Below are 21,339 nucleotides of genomic sequence, written 5' to 3' on the forward strand. Positions count from 1 at the left end.
CAGTCTCTGAAGGCAAAACAATAGTTACACATGACATGTCAGTGGAGGTACTAATTACTATTTTTTCAGCAAGGCATCCTGTAGAAATAACATGAATGAAATTTAGTATTCAAATAAGCTTCTTCAGCATTATAGTCTTAATGCTAACAACTCTTATCGCGAACAGTAATGATTTTTAAATATCCCAACATCTTTTGATTTAAAGCAAAAAATGCATTATCAATTTCCAATCATTTTACTTTTGCAAATTTTTCAAAGTGCAAATATTATTTAGAACCATATCACAGATTGCAATGAGAAGATTTGCAAGATTTGCAGAATATTCCCTTACGTGTACATGAGCAAAACCTTCCTGGTGAGCTATCCTAATGCTAGGTATCTTCTTGAAAAATCATTGCTCTTCTCTGGCCTTTCCAACTTCTAAGACTATCTACACTTTCTCTTTTTACAGTATTGTTCTTATCCATAGTATTAAAAATAATACAGACTTTCTGTATACTCCAATATATTTATTGGTAAAAGACAGTAAATCTATTTTTTTCTTATTTTTTTAAGTATAGAAAAAGAAATATATTTCTTTTGTTTCTTAGTATCCAATACTTCCAATTTGGGACCACTAAATTCTTATAAAGATATTTGTTCATTCACTGCTCAGTACAAATAAATATCTTTGATATCTTTCTTTGCTTATGTAAGTAGACAAAAGAAAAAGTGAGAAATTGAATCAAAGAAAAAGGAAATTGTACTTAATGAAATGACTTCTGATCTTCGCAGCAGTTACTTGCCTGGTTATTACCATTTGCCACATTCCCAAGTTACGTATCTTGGTTTCCTTCTTTCCATAAATCTGCAGATCCTGGTATCACTGATTCATTTTTGTCCATTTTTATCAAATGTCCATAAAGTGTTTTTCATTCTTTTATAAATGTAGCTGTTATTCCTTCCATAATCAGACGTCAATTTAGCCATTTCAAAAAGTTCTACCATCTTCACAGTGCACTCCTCCTTTGTGGGTATTCCTGCATGTTTCTATCTTTATTCAGTATTCTGCTTCAAAGCTACAGTAGCTTTTCATCTAACTAAAAATGTTACTATTTCAGTTTAAAGTATTCAGTGGCAGTTCTTTATAAAAGCTAGATAACTGTTTTCAAAAAGGATATTATATGTATTTCCTGAAGGATATCTATGGAAGAATGTTTGTCTTGTCTCGTTAAGTCCATTTAGTTTTACATCATTGTTTCTACCTGGAATTGGAATTTAATCTGAATATGTGTATTTGGCCATTTATTTAGATATCTGTTGTAGCCATGGTACACATTCAGTTTTGGCTAAACTTGCCTTCAATCCAACTTCAGCTGATTCCTGCTGTGGTCTAGCCCCCCTACTTTCATATATTTGTCTGTGTAATTGCAGAAGTAATTGTTCGTTTTTGTCTACATTCCAAAATTATGTGAAAACTATTTCAGTCATTAGCATTTGTTGCTAAGAACGTTAGAATCTAAGTTTCTGCTTTCTTCAATTCCCTTTTGTGAGTGACATATATATATAAAATTAGATTTAGCAAAAATCATTTACTTTTTCTGCTAGAGAATTTTTTCCCCTAAAGTGCAGATTTAAATTCTACTTGTGTGAGGTGTAAAGGGACAGTGAAAAAACCTTTGCAAGCTTGTCTATAAAATTAGTTTTTATAATTTATATAAAAGTCTATTGGGGAAAAATAAAAAGTGAATCCTTTTGAAAATGTAAGTATAGAGGTAGACATACTGTAGCCCATTTCCTGTTGAAGTTTAAGTTTAAAGGATGTCAATATAAAATGAAAACATGGCACCATAATATCTGTGTATGTGCAGTTTATTTCTGCAGCAACTCTGGAGAAGTTTCTCAATCTGTCTTTTAAATGGTTAAAATAATCTCAAGATCACTTTGTTGTGTTCTCTATTTTTGGATGCCAAAGGGTTAAAATTTCCAGCTTAGAATTTCTTAGATTGATTGATTGATTTTGTTTAGTGCCCATATGATAGTATGTGAGGAACCTGTGGAAAAAAATACTTCAGTAGCAAGAATTCTGCTTAATCCCATGTATTATCTATTTTTAATGTAGGCATAGTTAAGAATTCACTTTTACTTGCAATTTGCCAAATTTTAAAGTAACAGAACCCATGAGTTGACGATTTGTTTCTAGTACATATCATGTTTACATTTCAGAGAACTGACAGAATTACATTGGGCTTCAGGATGAAAATCCGTGCTTGAGAGTCCGTCCTTGAGTCAGGCGCACTGTCTCATGGTTAAGGTGGTCACATGATGTTGGCTTAATGATAATGAATTATGTGCCACTGCACGTTATGTATGTTAATATAACTTTAGTCTAAATGTTGCCTGCAAAATATGTGATCCCTTATGATGTAAGTTTCCTGTTTAATGCACCATTGCCCGTTTTTTAAATCAAAGAGAAGATTCTGAAACTATAAAAACTACACATGTCAATGTTTTACAGCTACGTAATTCGAATTGACTTGATTTTTTCAAGTAATCCTAGAAAGGGGGAGCTTTCCATATAGAAACTGCTGAAACTGCCACAGGTGCTTCTCCGAAAACCTTACAGTTGTGGCATTGAATGTTCAGTATCGCTTCCTTTCTGCACACAAGGCATACTGTTGAGGTATTTGTTGCGGTGATTGGTTTTAATGCTAATCTAGGAATTCAGATAATAGAATATATAGATTTGCATGCTTTTGCTTAGCCTAATTACAGTCTCTTTATAATTTATAAACTAACAATATATTTTGAATATTTTTAAATGAGCATATTAAGAGTGGATATTTTGTTTTCTTAAATTATCTCATGACATTAATGAAGAAAAATTTTGAGCTACAGGAACTCTGGCAGTTGCATAAATTATTCTTGGAGGCTAGTCTTCATATAAGCTCAACATCCCCTTTTTTGACAAACATTTTAGATATGTTTTGTTCAAAGTATGTGACATTATAAGTGGATAATTTTTCAGCTGACCTATAAATGAAATGAATTTCCCTTTCTCCTTCTCTAGTAAACCATTAGAAAGCTACCAAAAACTCTGGCAAAATAATATTTGTTACCACATTTTTTTGTCTACAACTGTCTTCAGGATACCTATGATTTGTTAGATTTATATCCAGCCTTTCCTATAGGAGCTCAAGACTGTGCACTGCATTCTTTCAATTTTTCTCTTCCTCACAACAATATTATGACGTCTACTGGGCTAAGAGAGGGACTGGCCCAAAACCACTCAACTTCATGGCTGAGGGTGGATTTCCCCAGCACCTTCACCACTATAACATGTTGGCTTTGAAATTTCAATCATGATCTAATAATTGTAATTAGCAAAGTAGCAATTTTTCAATGTCGGAGTTACTGTTCCTAATCAATTTGTGCTCTGCGATCTTAAGTTTTAGAAAAAATAACTTATTGTAGGCTGTTAGAAATAGATTGGCTTTTAATTCTTTCATTATTGAAAGGTATAAGTATTCATATATAATAAACAGAAGTTCCTTAACAGTTGAAATTGTGAAGTTAATACCAAACATCACATTTAGGATAAGGTTCGATATAGTCAAGGAATGTCTGTTGATAACTTCAATAGGAATTGGAACTGCTGATGAATCTGTTTCTAACTAAGAACATTGCACAGTTTGTTCTAAAATACTACATGCTTCATCACTGCCATCCTTTAATAGCTGGTTTATAATATTATAACAGTCTCAAATGAATCATGACCTTAGAATGGATGTCATGGGGACATAGCTAAGTGGAAATCCAAAACAGAAGAAGAGTGAGACTACAGATGAGAAGATCTCTTGGCAAGAATAACCATAGACATGAAGTCTCTGGGAGCAGCACATTACCAAGAGGAATGTGGATGAGGCAAACGGGGAGAAGTCGCTATCAAAGTTGCCCTTAGTACTGCAAACCAAGGTATACATGCACATGACTGCTAAAGATCAGAAGAATAGACATTTTAACTCAGATGAAATCACATGTATCACAGAGTTACATATTCAACATGTTTTGAGTAACTAGATTTTGTTCTTTCCTCCAGTTGGCGCTTTCCCATTTGAAAAGTGCAAATTTTTCTCTTTCTTCCTCTACCTTGTTACCTACCGGTACTTTTTTTTTAAAGCATAAGAAAACCTTTTTGTAAGCTGCTGCTGTTGTAGCAGTTGCTGTTAGCAATATTCTGTGGTTATTTACAACAGACTAATATAATCTGCAATATTTTCCCTGTAGCACAGGATATAGAACTGTATTGTATAAATACTAAGTAATTCTTTGGATTAGCAAATTAAGTATTGTGCCACTTCAAGTGGGTAGTTCAGTCACCTGAGTAATGAATTTTGATACAAGTAGTCCTTGACATACTACCACAATTGGGACCAGAATTTCCAGTACTAAGCAAGGTAGTTGTTAAATGAGTCACAGCCAATTTTACAACTTTTTCCCCAACAATTGTTAAACAAATCACTGCAATTGTTAAATGAATCACATGGTCATTAAACAGATCTGGCTTCTTCTATTGACTTTGTCAGAAGCCAGCTTGGAAGGTTGTAAGTGGTGATCACATGACCTGAAACACTGCAACTGTTACAAATACATGCCAGTTGCCAAGTGCCAGAATTTTGATCATGTGACCATGGGGATATTGCAATGGTTGCAAGTGGAAGGATCTGTCCTGTCACTTTGTTCAGTGCCGTTGTAATTTTGAATGGTTCCTAAACAGATGCTTGTAAATTGAGGACTACTTGTACTGTGTATCTTTAGTACACTGTTCCCTTAAGCCAGTTTTACATAAACTCCATACTACCAATTTTTAAAAAATCTTGATCAATAAAAATCTATTCCTGCCTAAAGGCTATTTTCTGTTAAATCTGTGTTAAATGTTATGATAGAGTATGTCTAGTCCATATCAAAGTCCACATTTTTGAAGAAACCTAACATACGATTGAACGAAAAGAATTGTTTTCAAGAAATGTTTGCCAGATTTTTTCAACAGTTTTTTGCGTGTGGGGTAAAGCTAATGGAACAAAAACCAGTTATTCTGCCTTTAAGGCCTGCTTTGTATTAATTGGCCTTACATACTAACAAGATAAGATAAATGGATCGCCAGGAGGTGTATGTATAGATTTATATTATGATATAAATGTTTGTCTTCCCTATCTAAATAAGCTTGTTGTTTAGATCTCAATTTGGATTGAATTTACAATTACTCATAGTATACTCATTTCATTCACTTCTCATCTCTTCTATGTACCATGATATATAGAAAAATTGCCGCCTTGTTTAATAGGAAGAAAAAGTCTATAGCAGATTCTTGCTTACTTAAATCAAAAACTTTTGTCATTCCCTTCAAACTCACTTTCACTATTAAAAGTTTTAAAACTCTCTTTTCTTTACCATTAAAAATAAGGCAAATTGTATAAAAGGAAACCTACTTCCTCTTTGTTGATCTTGGCAGGGAGCTTGCTTATGTTTGAATTACTAAGTCATTTTCTGAAATAAATTTCACTCTTAATACAACTTTGAAACAATCTTATTTCTGATTCCCTATCAGATCTACTTAGCAGATCTACCCTAATACCTTTTTGGTGTTTTCTAGTTAATACTGATTCCAGGTAACTGCTTGAACAAGCCTCCGCAGTATCCTTGGCAAGATTTCAGAAGTGATTTGCCATTGTTTTCTTCTTCCAATGGCCGAGAAAGGGTGACTGACTGAGGTCACCCAGTCTCCCAGTTTTAGCCTGCTGCCTTAACCACTATACCAAGTTAATAATAATAAAGTTAGAAGGGACCTTGGAGGTCATCTAGTCCACCCCCTGCTCAGGCAGGAAACCCTATACCATTTTAGACAAATGGCTGTCCAGTCTCTTCTTAAAAACTTCCAGTGTTGGAGCATTCACCACTTCTGGAGGCAGGTTGTTCCACTGATTAACTGTTCTCACTGTCAGGAAATTTCTCCTTAGTTCTAGGTTGCTTCTCTCTTTGGTTAGTTTCCATCCGTTGCTTCTTGTCCTGCCTTCAGGCGCTTTGGAAAATAGCTTGACTCCCTCTTCTTTGTGGCAGCCCCTGAGATATTGGAACACTGCTATCATGTCACCCCTCGCCCTTCTCTTCATTAAACTAGACATACCCAACTCCAGCAGCCATTCCTTATATGTTTTAGCCTCCAGTCCCCTAATCATCTTTGTTGCTCTTCTTTGTACTTTTTCTAGAGTCTCAACATCTTTTTACACACACTGAGTACGGCCGGTCAGCCAGCTATGAATCCATCTAGTCCACATTTTTCTATCTTATCAAATAGTAGGTTGTGATCTACTTTATCAAATGCCTTACTGAAGTCTAAGTAAATTATATCCACAATACAGTATTCCTCTGGTCCACTAATATTGTCACTTGGTCAAAGAATCCAATAAGATCTGTCTGGCATGATCTGTTTTTGACAAACCCATGTTGGCTTTTAGTAATGACTTTCTTTGCCTCTAGGTCTTCACTGATTCGTTGTTTGATTATCTTTTCTAGAATCTTCCAGGTATTGAGGTCAGGCTGATAGGTCTGTAATTTCCTGGATCTATTTTTTTCCCTTTTTTGAAGATGGGAACTACATCAGCTCTTTTCCAGTCCTCTGGTAGTTCCCCAGTGTTCCAGGATCTTTGAAAAATATAGTTCAGTGGTTCTGAGAACACATCTGCCAGTTCCTTCAGAACCTTGGGGTGTAATCCATCTGGTCCTGGTGATTTGAACATGTCTAGGCTGGACAAGTGCTCACTTACCATTTTCTTGCCTATCTTGTGTTTCTATTCTGTTTTTTATGGCACTGTTTCTTATAAATTAGTCTGTTTTTTCCCTTTGTGTAAAGACAGATGCAAAAAATGGCTGTGAGTTAAGGAGGTGGGTGGAGAAGGAAAGTAGCTGAGCCCCTGCTGAGGCTCCATCTTGAAAAGATAGGTAACTATATGGCTACTTCATAATCTTCAGTTGCATTAATTTATCTAACCTCTAACCTCTTTTGTAAATTCACAATAGTGGTTGTCATCTCTTTCGGAAATGGATTGGATTAATGTACTATATGATGAATTCCTTTTGCTCTGATTTTAAAACTTCTGTCATTCATTTCAATGGACTCCTCTGTTTGAAAACAGAAAAACCACGCATCTACTTTCTTTTTTTTTAATTTTTTATTGGTTTTATATAAACATATATTTAAACAAAAAATATATAAAAAACAAGACATGACATAAATAATACAATCAACAACAAAAATACAAAAAGAATACTTAACTTCCATTATTCCTAATCTTTCTAATCATTTTCAGGTGACTTCCTCGAATCCCCCCTATCTGCGTTTGTTCGTTAATCCTCATTAGCAATTTCTATTTCATAATTTTAAATCATATTTAATATCTACCTATATTTAATTTCTTATCATTTAACAATCATTATTTCATAATATCCTTAATACTAAACATTAAATTCTAAAACTACAACCTATAAACACCTCCAAGTCCATTTCAAACTAGTTGGTATAGCAATATTTCTTCAAATAATCCTTGAATTTTTTCCAATCTTCTTCCACCGACTCTTCTCCCTGGTCACGGATTTTCCCTGTCAGTTCAGCGAGTTCCATATAGTCCATCATTTTCATCTGCCATTCTTCCACCGTTGGTATTTCTTGTGTCTTCCAATTCTTAGCTATCAAAATTCTCGCCGCTGTTGTGGCATACAGAAAGAAACATCTTTTTGGGGAATTTCTTTTCCGACTATACCCAATAAGAAGGCTTCTGGTTTCTTAATAAATGTATTTTTCAAAACTTTAATTCATTATAAATCTTTTCCCAGAAGTCTTTTACTATGGGGCAAGTCCACCACATGTGGTAAAAGGTTCCTTCTACAGCTTTACATTTCCAGCATTTATTATCATATGTATGATAAATTTTAGCAAGTTTAACCGGTGTTAAATACCACCTATACATCATCTTCATCATATTTTCTTTCAAAACATTACATGCTGTGAACTTAATACCCTTTTTCCACATCCTCTCCCAGTCCTCCATCATAGTGTTATGCCCCACATCATTAGCCCAATCGATCATCACTGATTTCACTTGTTCATCTTCTGTGTGCCACTCCAGCAATAAATTATACATCTTGGAAAGATTCTTTAATTTTGTATCTATCAGTAACATTTCCAATTTGGATTTCTCTATTTGAAAACCTCTTTTTTATCCATTTTATACACTTCATTCATTTGGTAATATTGAAACCAATCATCAACATTATCTTTCAACTGCTCATACGTTTTTATCTTAAATTGGTCTCCTTCTTGTACCAATATATCCTTATATTTCAGCCACTTGGTTTCCATATTTGACCTTTTCTGAGTCTTAGCCTCTAGTGGTGAAATCCACCTGGGTGTTTTACTTTCTAACAGATCTTTATATCTCATCCACACATTAATCAATGACTTTCTAATTATATGATTTTTAAAACCTTTGTGGACCTTTATCTTATCATACCATAAATATGCATGCCATCCAGATACATTGTCAAAACCTTCCAAATCTAATACATCTGTATTCTCTAACACAAACCAATCTCTCAACCAGCAAAAAGCAGCAGCTTCAAAATAAAGTTTCTGCATCTACTTTCTTTTCACTGGTTATACACACTTCTTTCATATTCACTCCTCCCATTTCTTTTCTCACCAAGGTTTACATTGCATTTGTTAAAACTCTTCCTCATAGAAAGTTATCTAGGTGTGAAGATACTGCAATATTGGAGTTGCATTTTTTTTATTGCAGCTGCCTGCTGAATTGGTAGTTTTCTTTATGCAGCATTAGTCCATAATTCCTTCCCAGATCAAAACCAATCTCTGACAGAAAGTAGGAATAGTCAGTGCTTTTTTTGTAAAAGAAAAAGGTGCCGGAACTCACACATGTCATACAGCCTGCCTTGCCTACCCTACAAGGTTCCATCCAAAAAGGGTGCCGGAACTCCGTTCTGAGCGTTCTATGAGAAAAAAAGCCCTGGAAATAGTTCTTCTGATCATTGATTTACAATTTCATACGTCAATGGTATTTAACGTGTTAGAGGCCATTCTCTCAATTTTGAAAGATTTTTTGGTGCTATCCTAACTGTATTTACTGATGTCACCACATTAATTATGCTAGTCTCAAATGAGTTTTGTTTGTCTACAGATTCTGTAATCTCATATATCGTGATTATTGCCTTTGCTTATCTGCTTCCTTCTTGAAAAGATTAATCCAGGCCCTAGTATCTGTCCTATATATGCAAAGATATACAAAGAATTCATTCAGAGCAGTTTCTCAATATTTGGATCCATTTTTAGCATGTCTTTTAATTGTTTCAACAGTTAACAGTTCCACACCTTTCCATTACAAGATTCTTGCTGCTGCTATATTATTTTTAATAAGTCTATTAGTACTGTGCTCAGACTCCTTTGTCGTATTTCTTACCATTTCTTGCAAATTTCTGTTCTCCATTGAGCAAGAGAAATTATGAATAAATCACCATTTTCTCTACAACCTCTTTAGCATTGCTCATTAGCTATATTGACAACTGGGCTTAGATTTTTTTCAGAATTAGAGTAGATATTTCAGGTGACTTTATTAGATAGCTAATAGTCTTTGGCTTTCATTTATAACTTCCTTCTTACAGTCTCTGAGATTAGAGGTGTTTGCTGGCCTGAATTTGATAAGGTAGGTTTCTTGACTATATTCCACTTGCATGAGAGGTTAATTATTCTAAATTGCATTACATCTGTAGTTCAGCTCAAAGATATACAGTCTTTGCAGATTGCCACCAAAGAATTGGAGTAACTTTAATTAATAATAGCTACTTGGTTTGAAACATTCCCATCTCAGAATTCTTTCTTTTTGTGCTTTGAATTAAGCATATATTAATACTTTATTTCAGACATTTGCTTCTCTTATTTCATAAATAACCCCAACAGTCAGTTTCCTCATTCTAATCATATACCGTGTTGCTTACGCTACATGATTTATAAAGAGATATACAAGGCACAGGATTTTGTAATTGGAGAAAAAATAGGCATGACAGACACATACTGTATATATATATATATAATTTCAGTTTTAAAACACAAAATCTTAATATGTTCCACAATAATGGTTCAAAGAACTGAATAATATTCTACCACTTATTATGTCACAAACTTTGATATAAGCTGCCAGCTTAGTACAAAACATAAACATTGGCAAGATATACACCTGCATACCTATTTTTTATTGTTAAGAAGAACTGAAATATTTTTGTGCTATGAGATTCTAGAATGCTGCGGACTCTTATAAAACAATTATTTTGAATATTTATTTACAGATAATTCCTTTTAATCAAATGAGATGATATAAGACAGGAGTTGGATCAAATGTCTGAAGTTTGTGTAAAGGTGAAATGCTTCAGGCTGCAGGCAAAGACATTTTAACAATTTCAGGCACTTAATTAGGAATTACTCTTTATGGCACATGATTCTTAATTGTACTGCTTCCCAATTTTTGCTTAGAAAGCAGATATGTGCTCAAAAGATACAATTTTAAACTCGATAGCTTAAGTATCCTTACTAGGCAAATTAGAAAAAAAGCTCATCTTCAGAATTAGTAAAATCAGCAGTCACCATAATATTTTTTATTATGGGGTATAATTCAATATATTTGTATTGTGCAGCTTACGAAATGCCAGTGGCCTGACAGCAGCAGATCTTGCTCATACCCAGGGTTTCCAGGAATGTGCTCAGTTACTCTTCAACCTTCAGAACTACCCATTGAACCATTTCTATAGCAATGGCACTTTAAATGGGGTCCATCAGAATACTAGTCAAAGAGGGCCTAGTCGAAAACGATCTTTTGAAGACATGAACAATTTTGGAATGAAGAAAGCTAGAACTGAAGGTGAGACTTTGGGGATCTTTTTCACTTCAGTTGAAAAATGGCAATAATAGGTGAGGTAATCTGTCAGTTTGGGGTGAGATATCAATATGTGAATGAATGACTTTCAGCTTCATATCTACTCCAGACTAGAGATGTAAAATTTCCGGAAATTTTGAAGCCATGAGAAAAAGCCGGGTTTTTTCCGGAAAAAATAAGATACTTTGGAAAAATTGAAAAAAAATTGAGTGTGGAGTAGTTTTATGAATTGTGTGAAATGCATTGTATATAAAAATATTATGCTTGCAATAAAACAGGTAACCCTTTCCCTCAAAAGTAACAAAAAAAAGAAAACATCAACATGCAAACTAAACTGGAGCCTTTCCCTGCAGTGCCCCCTAGTGGCACAAATGCATATTTCTCTTATTTGAGAACTGCATTGAGAAGTACAGTGTTACTTGAGTTGTATTCCAGGATTTGGTTGTCTTCAGCTGAGAAAACTTGCAATAATTTAAGACTTTACAGGAATCTTTCATTAAAGTCTTCATGTTACATAGTTTGAATATCATGTCATAGATACATTATTTATCATCGGAAAAGAACATTTTCAATTTTTCTAGGAAAAAAAACAGCTTTGGAAAAAGCGGGAAAAACCTGGGTTTTTTCCAATTTTTCTGGCGTTTTTTCCAGGCCTTCCCATTTCTACTCCAGATCTCTTAAGTGATGCTGTGGATGGCCTATCCCAGAGTCTGGAAGCTGTTTGGGTCTGGATGGGGACAACAGGCTCTGACTCGACCCTAGCAATTGCTGTGGGTATTTGGACTTTCCAGAGATAAGGTTCTTCCATCTCTAGTTCTGGAAGGGTTGGCACTATCCAAGACAATTTGGAGTCCTCCTAGACTCACAGCTCAGTTGCGCCCATTTCTAGACTGGGAGTCCCTGCTCACTTTCATGTATGCCCTTGTAGCCTCCCATTTAGATTACTATAACATGCTCTAGAATTCAGAAACTTCAACTGCTGGAAAATGTGGCTGTATGGGTAATAAATGGTGCCAGCTACACGGTACATGTAACTGTGAAGTCCACTGGCTGACTGTGTTTCAAGATGCTGGTTGTCACCTTTAAAGCCTTACATGACTTGGGACAGGATTTCCTGAAGGACCATCTTTTCCCAGGAGTTTCTACTTATCCAATCAAGCCAGCATTTGGGGCATGCTGCAGATCCCATCAGTCAAAGTTCCTACTGGCGGGTACTAGAAGATGGGCTTTTTCTGCTGTTGACCCTACCTTATAAAATATTGTCCCCCTGGGATTACAATGGCCTAACGCTGTTGGCTTTTCGCAAAGTTTTAAAAACTTGGCTATCTACCTGAATGAGTTAAAGCTAACCATTACTTAGCTTTACTATTACTTGTTAATTATAACAGCTGCTGTTTATATAGTAGATATTTTTATTATTTTTATTTTTTATATTATAATAGTTCTATAATTTTAGAACTGTAAGCCGCCCAGAGATAACTTGGTTGAGTTGGGTGATTATAGAAAATAAATAAATAATATTTTTACAACAAATCTGAAGAATACACTATTATTATCTCTCATTCTGAATTTTTCAATGCGGACAATATTCAGTTGACCAGTTTTGAGTAAAACAGTTGCCACGTAAAACCATTTGTTTACAAACCTTGATATAGCGAGTAAACATGCTGAGGTAGATAGGATTCAAGATTTGTAATGGCCTGGGAGACAGACTAGTACAGACAATATTCAAGATTGACCCGCAAAGCTTTCATATCACAAAAGTTCAAACTTCACCTGCCCCAAACATTGGTGTTGCCTTGTTTTTATTAACAGTGCTAAATATAGGTGTATTTTTTTCTTTTGGATTAATAAGTTATATACTGTTCTGAATATTTTTTTCTTAAACAGATCAAAGTTTTGGTGGCCTAATACCAATGACAAATGGAGGAAATGAAGAGGATGCTAACAATATGCATGTTGATAGAGACTTTGCTCTTATATCAGGTGGGAGGCAAGAGTTTCCTGTTAACCAAAAGATCATTCACATGATTGAAGAACAAAAACAGAAGAATGATTCTGTTGAACCCAGAGAGATTGAAATTTACACCGTTTCCACAATGCAGACCCCTTGTTGTTGCAAGAATCAGTATGCATTTTATCTATAGTTTTACCTTTTTGCATATGTCCAAACTCTTAAGCTATTTTATTGCTAAAGTACCTTAAAGCTTCCTAACTAGCATGAATATTTGTAGAAGGTGTTTGTAAGATTTTGAAGGTGTTGGTTTCAGGTGTAAAATGTTGCCAGTGTTGAGTTAAACATGCATGCCATGTGCCTTGATTACAGAGTATTGCTTTTTAAAAGAATCTTAATAGCTTAATTAATGCAACAGTTATTTATTATGATTAAATAAAAAGCTAATTGCACTGCCTACATAATCACATGACCAGTTTTAGTATGTCAAATAAAGCTCTGCAAGTGCTACCAGTTTTTTCCCCAAGTTATTCCATATGGATTTAAACATTTCTTTTTAGCTTGCTGCTAATGTTAGCTGAATTAATTTCAATCATTTGATTATCCAAAACTCCTATTTGAAAACTAAAGAAAATGCCATCCATATTAATTTCATTTGCAATTAATAATTACTTTTACTTTTCAAGGGTGGGGTACTTACATTCAGAATACTCTCAGTTCAAAAGGGCTCACTCAAGGCCAAGCTAAATGAGTCAACTGTATGGGTTGTGAATATATATTAGGGATTTGTTTTTAATAAATCCTAGGTATAAATAGGTGAGCATATTTTCATTGGGAATGTGCCATGTGTAGTCTGTTCTCTCCCCACCAGTTTACTTTTCTGGCAGGAAAAAATGGAAATTGGGATGGAAGGGGAAAGTATCCACAATTAAGTTCATCAAAAATATTCTGATAGGGCTGCAAATTGAGCACTAGCTTGTTTTTCAATCACATCATTGGAAAAAACAACTTTAATGTGTGTGATAAAGAGTGTAGAGAGGATGGCTTTTATTTTGAGTCGATTTGTGCTTGACGGGTCTATTTCTTAATACAGATATGAATTGCAATAACTCCATATTGAAAGCATTGGCAAATGGAAATATCATCAATGGACATTTGGACTTCAGTTCCCCACCTCGGCTCAATGGATTGAGTTCCAGGCGTGAAGAATGCGTAACACTGATAGTACCTAATGCACTAATCTCTGATCATAACTGTATAATCAGTGATGGCCATAGTGTTGAGGAACCAGCAAAAGTTCTAAATGCTTCTGATATGTGTGGTTCTTTACATCTGAATGGAAGCCCAAGTAGTCTTGTTTCAAATAGGCCCCCATGGTTGGATGACCTTGGAGATACATTGCACTATGGACACTACCATGGTTTTGGGGATACAGCTGAAAGTATTCCTGAACTTAACAGTGTTATTGAGCATTCCAGTTTGATTAAAGTTGCAGAAAAATACGATAATACTGTTTTAGGTACAATGTATCTTTATCATGGTTCCTGAATTATTAATGATACATTTTCTGGATGTTAATATACTTTGAAATAGTAATACAAATAATGGGATTGGGATGGTATCACCTGAGGATGCAGGATTTTTTTTTACATATTAAAAGCATTTGACACAACAGCCTTATGCTTCTAATTTTGCATGTATCAGGTTCATTGGTTATATTAATAGCTAATTTTACAATAGAATGTTTGTTTTTTATGACAAGGTCTAGTTTTATATTTTTTATTTGCTATAAAAACTTTTAGAATGTTTTCACATTCATCAAACCTTTCTAAACTTAAACTGTAGATTAGTTCATTTTGATATTAGCAAACTAGTGTTTTGATTTAACATTTTCTGTTGAGACTGGTAAGCAGTAACAGTACCAGTTTCAACTATGCAAGGAATGGGTGGTGGCAATGAAAATGTTTTATGTATTTGCTCAGTTTTCAAAAGGAAGTGAATTTTCTTGGATCAAGTTAATAACTGCTTAAACTGAAGCTGAATATGAGGTATTTACGTGTTTTACTTCATAATGGCAAAGCTGACATCAGCTTGTCCCACTTTTGTATGATAAGATTGGGGAAATAGGTTCATATCCTCCAATTAACAGAATAAATTTGAAATACTTTTTGCTCACTGCAGGTAAATGTATCTTACCATAGTTCACAGAATGGCTTGACGCTGTATATAAATTATAAAAATGGTTAAAATGCCGAGTCAGTATCTTTCAGCTTTATTTTACTAAATGCATGCATTTACTTTTTAAAACAGCATTGCTTTGTAACATTAAAATATGCATTTCCAACTAAAAGTAGTGCCCATTTTATTTTTCAGCAAATTCAATATCATATTCATTGAATTGAAAAGGTCAATTGTATAATTTCTATGTACATGTATACTTCGAAAGCTTTGTAACAATTCTTTTGTGATTTGCATAAAATTAAGATGAAGTGTTTAAAAACAAACTGATGTGTCTTTTTCTGTTTCTGAAGAGACCTTTACAAATTGAATTAGAAAATAAAACACATTGCATTATATTTTAGCATTTTTGCACAGTAGTGCTATTTTGTTTACTAATTACATTTTGAAGTGTACCTTATAAATTCCTTTCAAAAGGAAAAATCACCAACTATTAATATGAAATAAAGCTCTACCTTACCCTTAGTTGTGACACTGAGCTCTCCTAATCTAGACAGAAATAGGTTGGAGATTGCTGTGATGAAAGACATATTGTGAATTGGATTGTGGTCTTTTAAGTCAATTCTTCTTCAAGCCTTTAGGATTAATAACGGATATTCAGAGCTGAATAACTAAAGTAATGCCAGAAACGTTTGTATATGCTACTCACTAATAATTAGGGTTGCTCAGCTAAATCAACGACAGGAACATTACCATGATTAAAAACCTAATGTTCCCTGCAAAAGCAATAGATACAAGCCTAACAATCTCCACAGCTTCCATTAAAGCAGGCATGTCAAACTCGCGACGTCGCGACGTCTCGGAACTTTTTCCCATTGCCAAAAATGGGATGGGCGCGGTTTGTGATGCTACGGCCCGTGGGCCGGCAGTTTGACATCCCTGCATTAAAGTAACCATTCTATTGCTGGGATATTTAACAAAACATCCGTCAAAACTACTGCACGTTCAGTCATAAAACTCATTGTGTGCGGCCTTTTTAAGGAAAGATGAACAGAAAAGAGGTTGAAAATACACTGTCTTAAATCTCTGGAAGCAGGCTACATGGCCACTTAGATTAGTGGGAAGGCATGTGCTTAATAAGTAGTTACCCATTCAGGCCACCATTCATGTAAGCAAGTTAGTAATGTTATTAAAAAAATTGCCTTAAAATATATTGCTTGGGCAGAAGAATAATTGAGAGTAGAATGAAAGAAGGCCTGTGATGATTGAATGGGACTGATACACCCTAACTCTTAAAAGAGGTGAGGGGAAGACATGGGAAAGTAGGCAGGAAGGCTGGCTGTTGAAAAGAGGAAACATTTTTTATTTCAGATACTCATTTTTTGGACGTGTATATTCTGCATGGTTATTAATTGGGAAAAAATGATTATATTACATAACCATTCAAATAATCCATCTGCTCATTTTAATTCAGCAGAAAGGAAAGAAGGTTCTGAGTTTTAAAAAAACAATTCATAAATTGGCTCTTAGTAAAAGAAAATAGGTTGGTGGGAAGTGTTGAAAGGGGAGAAGATTCAGATCTGGGTTTTTTTTCAGTAAGGTTCCAATTACAGACTGATTAACTTATCCTTGGCTATGCTGGTCCAAGCTGCTTTCAGATTTGTCTTAAAATATATATGAATATTTTTGAAACTGCTCACTGCAGTTTCAACTGCATGAATAAAAGTATGCACTGGTTTGACTTCATCAAATCTAACTAACATATTATCAAAGAAGAGGGTTCCTGATTTGGATTTCCTCCAGCAAAGGAAGAATGCATGTAGAGGTGGACAAGGAATGTATGTAAAAGGTACAGCAAGGAAACAGTAGTAATTTTGGTTTGCATGAAGCCTCCAAAATAGGCTAGGAGACTCAACAAGAAGTAGGGGTGTGTGACCCAGAGTCTGAAGAATTTCAAATGTCACTTGAATTAGGTACTCGGTACGAGTTCTAATTTGTATTCTAGGTTTCCATGTTAGTGGAGCAGTCTGGAGAACTGAAGGTTACTTGGGAATATTTGAACCCACTAGAGCAGGGGTTGGCAACCTGAAACAGCAAAAGAGCCACTCGGAACCAGTTCCGTCACACAAAAAAGTGGGAGCCGCAAAATGTGCGTGTGTGTGCACGCACACGCATACGCAGAACAAGGCAAAACGTACACTAGCCCTGCCCCCGTCCACCTCTAGTATGGATGGCTCTGCCAAAAAAAAAGCAGCCGAAGCAAGCCTCCACCGCCCCATTGAGAGAATGGGGCGGCGGAGGCTTGCAAAACGGCGGATCGAGCCACTGCTGGTGGCGGAGGCTTGCAAAACGGCGGATTGAGCCACTGCTGGTGGCAGAGGCTTGCAAAACGGCGGATCAATCCACCATTCTGCAAGTGTGTCTGGGTGGCACTGCTTCAGCACCAGCAGCTGCATATTGGGGTACTTGATCCCACGGCACAGCAGCAGCGAGGCGGGGATGGGCTTGCAGTTGGACCGCTTGTAGGAAAACTCGGGCTCTCCAAAGAGGTAGAGCCTGCCAGCCAGGCCGAGGCAAGCCGCAGAGAGGCAAAGCAGGTGCGGGAGAAGCTCGCTGGGGCGCATCTTGCCGAGGGGTGGTGGAGGGGAAGCGCGCGCATGCGTGCTCTGAGCAGACCGTGGTCGGGAACCCCCGAAGCTGCCGGGAAAAGAGCGACGGGCGGCACAGAGCTTTCCCCTCCTGCCGGCCATGCGCGGCTTCCCTGAAGCGCTCCCGCTACCTCAACGGAGGCGCAGCCCGCCACTCTCCTCTGCAAGCCTCCGCTGGCGGCAGAGGCTCGATCCGCCATTCTGCAAGCATGTCCGGGTGGCACTGCTGCACCGGCGGGATCCAGGTGCCCGTCTGCTCCAACACCTCCTGCACCGTCTCGTGGCCCAGCAGGTTGGGCAGCCGCATATCGGGGTACTTGATCCCGCAGCACAGCAGCAGTGAGGCGGGGATGGGCTTGGAGATGGACTGCTTGTAGGAAAACTCAGGCTCTCCAAAGAGGAAGAGTCCACCAGCCGGGCCGAGGCAAGCCGCAGAGAGGCAAAGCAGGCATGGGAGAAGCTCGCTGGGGCGCATCTTGCCGAGGGGCGGTGGAGGGGAAGCGCGCGCATGCGCGCTCTGAGCAGACCCTGGTCGGGAACCCCCGAAGTTGCCGGGAGAGGAGGAGAGAGCAACGGGCGACGCAGAGCTTTCCCCTCCCGCCGGCCATGCGCGGCTTCCCCAAAGCATTCCCACTACCTCGACAGAGGCGCAGCCCGCCACTCTCCTCTCTGCAAGCCTCCGCCGCCGGCAGAGGCTCGATCCACCATTTTGCAAGCCTCCACCGGCGGCAGAGGCTCGATCCGCCATTCTGCAAGCCTCTACCGCCAGCAGAGGCTGGATCCGCCGTTCTGCAAGCCTCCGCCGCCCCATTCTCTCAATGAGAGACGGCAGCAAAGTTTTCTCAGGAGGGGAGCCCGAGGAAGGCGCAGAAGGTGGGAAAAGGGCTGCTGCCGACTCACCCAAGTCCCTCCCCACCCCACTCTTTTGCAGCAGAAAGAGGAAGGCACAGCATACAGAAAAACGGCCCACTCACCTTCCAGCAGTCCTCCAGTGTCTTCCTTCGCTGCCGCCATGTGGAGTCCAAAGAAGAAAGGAGGTTTGTGGGCAGTCCCACAAACCAAAGAAGTTCAACCAATCAATTCAAACTTTGCAAGTTTTTTTTTCGTGAGAAGTTTGAATTGATTGGTTGAACTTTTTAACCCCACTTTTTTTTGGGGGGGACTGCACATGCCGAAGGACTGGGAGCCGCAGGAGACGGCTGAAAGAGCCGCATGCGGCTCCGGAGCCGCCGGTTGCTGACCTGTGCACTAGAGTAATCCAAAGGAAATCCATGGGCCAGGACCTTGGAAAACATCTCCCTGTAGTTAATTCCATGCTAAGCTACTCACATCTCATATGAGCTGATCTTTACTTTATTTCCCTGACAGCTGATATTTATTTTCCCAACTGCCCTCAAATTTCTATCATAGTTGAGCTAATTCCATGTTCTTATTACAAGGGATATCTTACATTTATAAATCTTACGATACTAAAATTCAGTAACAGTAAATCTTGCTATAAATTTGTATATGCAGGTTCTGCATTTAATTCATTCTAAAACACAATGAAAAGAACATAATATAATAGTTATGAGAAACATTCTAACACTTCCATCAAAGGGAATCAACTTTCTTACTCTACACTCCCCTCTAGTGGAAATGAAAAGAAAAATGTAAGATAGTTTTCTTCTTGCCAATAGAGCATATAATGGGAAACTGGGCAAAAGGTGGGTCTCAGGATATTATTGTGTTACAAACCCCATCATTCTTGCTAACTGTGAAATGAATGGATGGAAATGAAGTTCAACAGTATCTGGAGAGCTAATTCTTTTCTTGATGTAATGCAAGGATTTTCCAAATGGTCAAGATTATTAAAGCACCTTAATGTTATGATGACTACAAGTAATCCTGGTTTAGTAATTAGTTTCCAACAATTTGGTTGTTAATCAAAGTGGTTATTGAGTGAAAAAACATGACTGTGACAGTGCATGGAGGCTATTAGGGCTTAGAGGAGACAAAACATGCTAAAGTCAAACCCAAACTAAATCAACCGTTTTGTTCATTGAAGCTCTCTTGGAATGGCACTGCCTGTAAGAAAGCAATTCCATGACTTGAAGATTTTTCTGGATTCTCAACTGCTACAAGATGGACAGGTGGAAGCAACACCAGTGAAGCTTCTGCCCAAGTGACTGATGAGCAAATTGTGGCCCTACCTGGTGCGAGAGGTCCTCACTATGCCTTATGGGGACTATTACAATCTACTCTGCATGAGCTTTGAAGATCAACTGGAAGCTATTTGTTGGGCCAGAAAACAATAGCCATGGTGTTGACTTATATGGGAGCATTGCTATTTATTTTATCTTCAGTTCCTTCTCTAATAATTTCTACCCAGGACTGACTGACTGACTGACTTACTTACTTACTTACTTACTTACTACCTCCAACAGCTGCTTACAGCATTGGTATTTTCAATGAATTATTCATGATTCTAGGATACCTTTTGTGATCTGTCAATACCAATACAAACCCTGTTAATGTAGATATGGAGTTTGTGGTTTTTGAATTAATATGCTTTGTTTTAAACTTCTTTATGCTGATCTGCATTTATCATTTTTCACTCAGGTGGAAAACCTTTTGAAGCTTTACACAATCCTTTTCAATTTAACATTCTGCACTGATTGTTATCATCAGCAAACCTGGGCACTAACTGTTCATTCCTAACTCCAGATCACTTAAAATTAACTTAAAAGGGACAGATCTAACACTGACCTTGTAATGGGGGTCAGGGAAGAAGGAACTCTTTGTTCAAATCTGTATTTTAACAAAATGTTGATTTGTTCTTCTTTCTTGTTTTTTCAACCAATTGTCTCACATGAAAGCACTTGTCTTAAATTCTGCTGAGTTTGCTTAGGAGCCTTAAGGAGGGACTTTATCATAATCAGTTATCAAAACCACAAAATCAGTTGCTTCTCTTCCTAAATCAACAGGCCCTTTAGAAAGTCAATTGTGCCCTGGTTATCTTGTGGCTTGACTGTTGCAATACACTTACCTGGCCTATCTTTGAAGATCACCTGGAAACTCCAACTGGTCTGGAATCAGTGATGTGGGCAGTGATGGGCAATGCCTCTGAGAGCTTCAGTGGTTGCCTGTTTGCTTCCATGTGCGATTCAAGTTGCTGCCCATTACCTATAAAGCCCTATGTGGCATAGGGCATTGTTAGTTGAAGTACTCTTTATCTCCCCTAGTATGTGCCTGTCCACCAGCAGGGCTGTCTCACTATAGGTTCTGAAAGTCTCTGTTGGAGGGCCAGTTCTGTAGAACAAGGTTCCCCCCAAGGTATGGGTGACTCCCACCCTACTTATGTTTTGGTGGCTTGAGGCATTTAATATTAGAATAAGTTGTGAAAGATAATTTTCATTTTCTAAAAACTAGAAAATACTAATACAACAGCCATTGAAATATACAGTACAAATGAAAGATAGTGATGCTATTTGGGTTATGACTAATTGTGTTACATACAAAGACTGCTTCTCTTTTTTGAAAGTTTTATTAAATGCATATTACCTCTTAGGAAAGGCTAAATAAAATCTTAACTTAGATCAAAGCA

The 21,339-nt window shown here is 37.2% G+C and overlaps 1 protein-coding gene across 1 annotated transcript in view; it reads left to right on the forward strand.

Moving 5' to 3' along the window:
- Nucleotides 1–15,503, forward strand: part of ANKRD10 (ankyrin repeat domain 10) — a 35,282-nt gene extending 19,779 nt beyond the window's left edge. The window contains exons 4-6 of the mRNA XM_081327493.1: nucleotides 10,735–10,958; nucleotides 12,864–12,959; nucleotides 14,021–15,503. Of these exons, the coding sequence (XP_081183619.1) occupies nucleotides 10,735–10,958; nucleotides 12,864–12,959; nucleotides 14,021–14,475 (775 nt within the window). The 3' untranslated portion in view covers nucleotides 14,476–15,503. The remainder of the gene's footprint in view (nucleotides 1–10,734; nucleotides 10,959–12,863; nucleotides 12,960–14,020) is intronic.
- Nucleotides 15,504–21,339: the final 5,836 nt, after the last annotated feature.

This window comes from Vipera berus, assembly GCF_964194415.1.
Source record: "Vipera berus genome assembly, chromosome: 4".
NCBI classification, from domain to species: Eukaryota; Metazoa; Chordata; class Lepidosauria; order Squamata; family Viperidae; genus Vipera; species Vipera berus.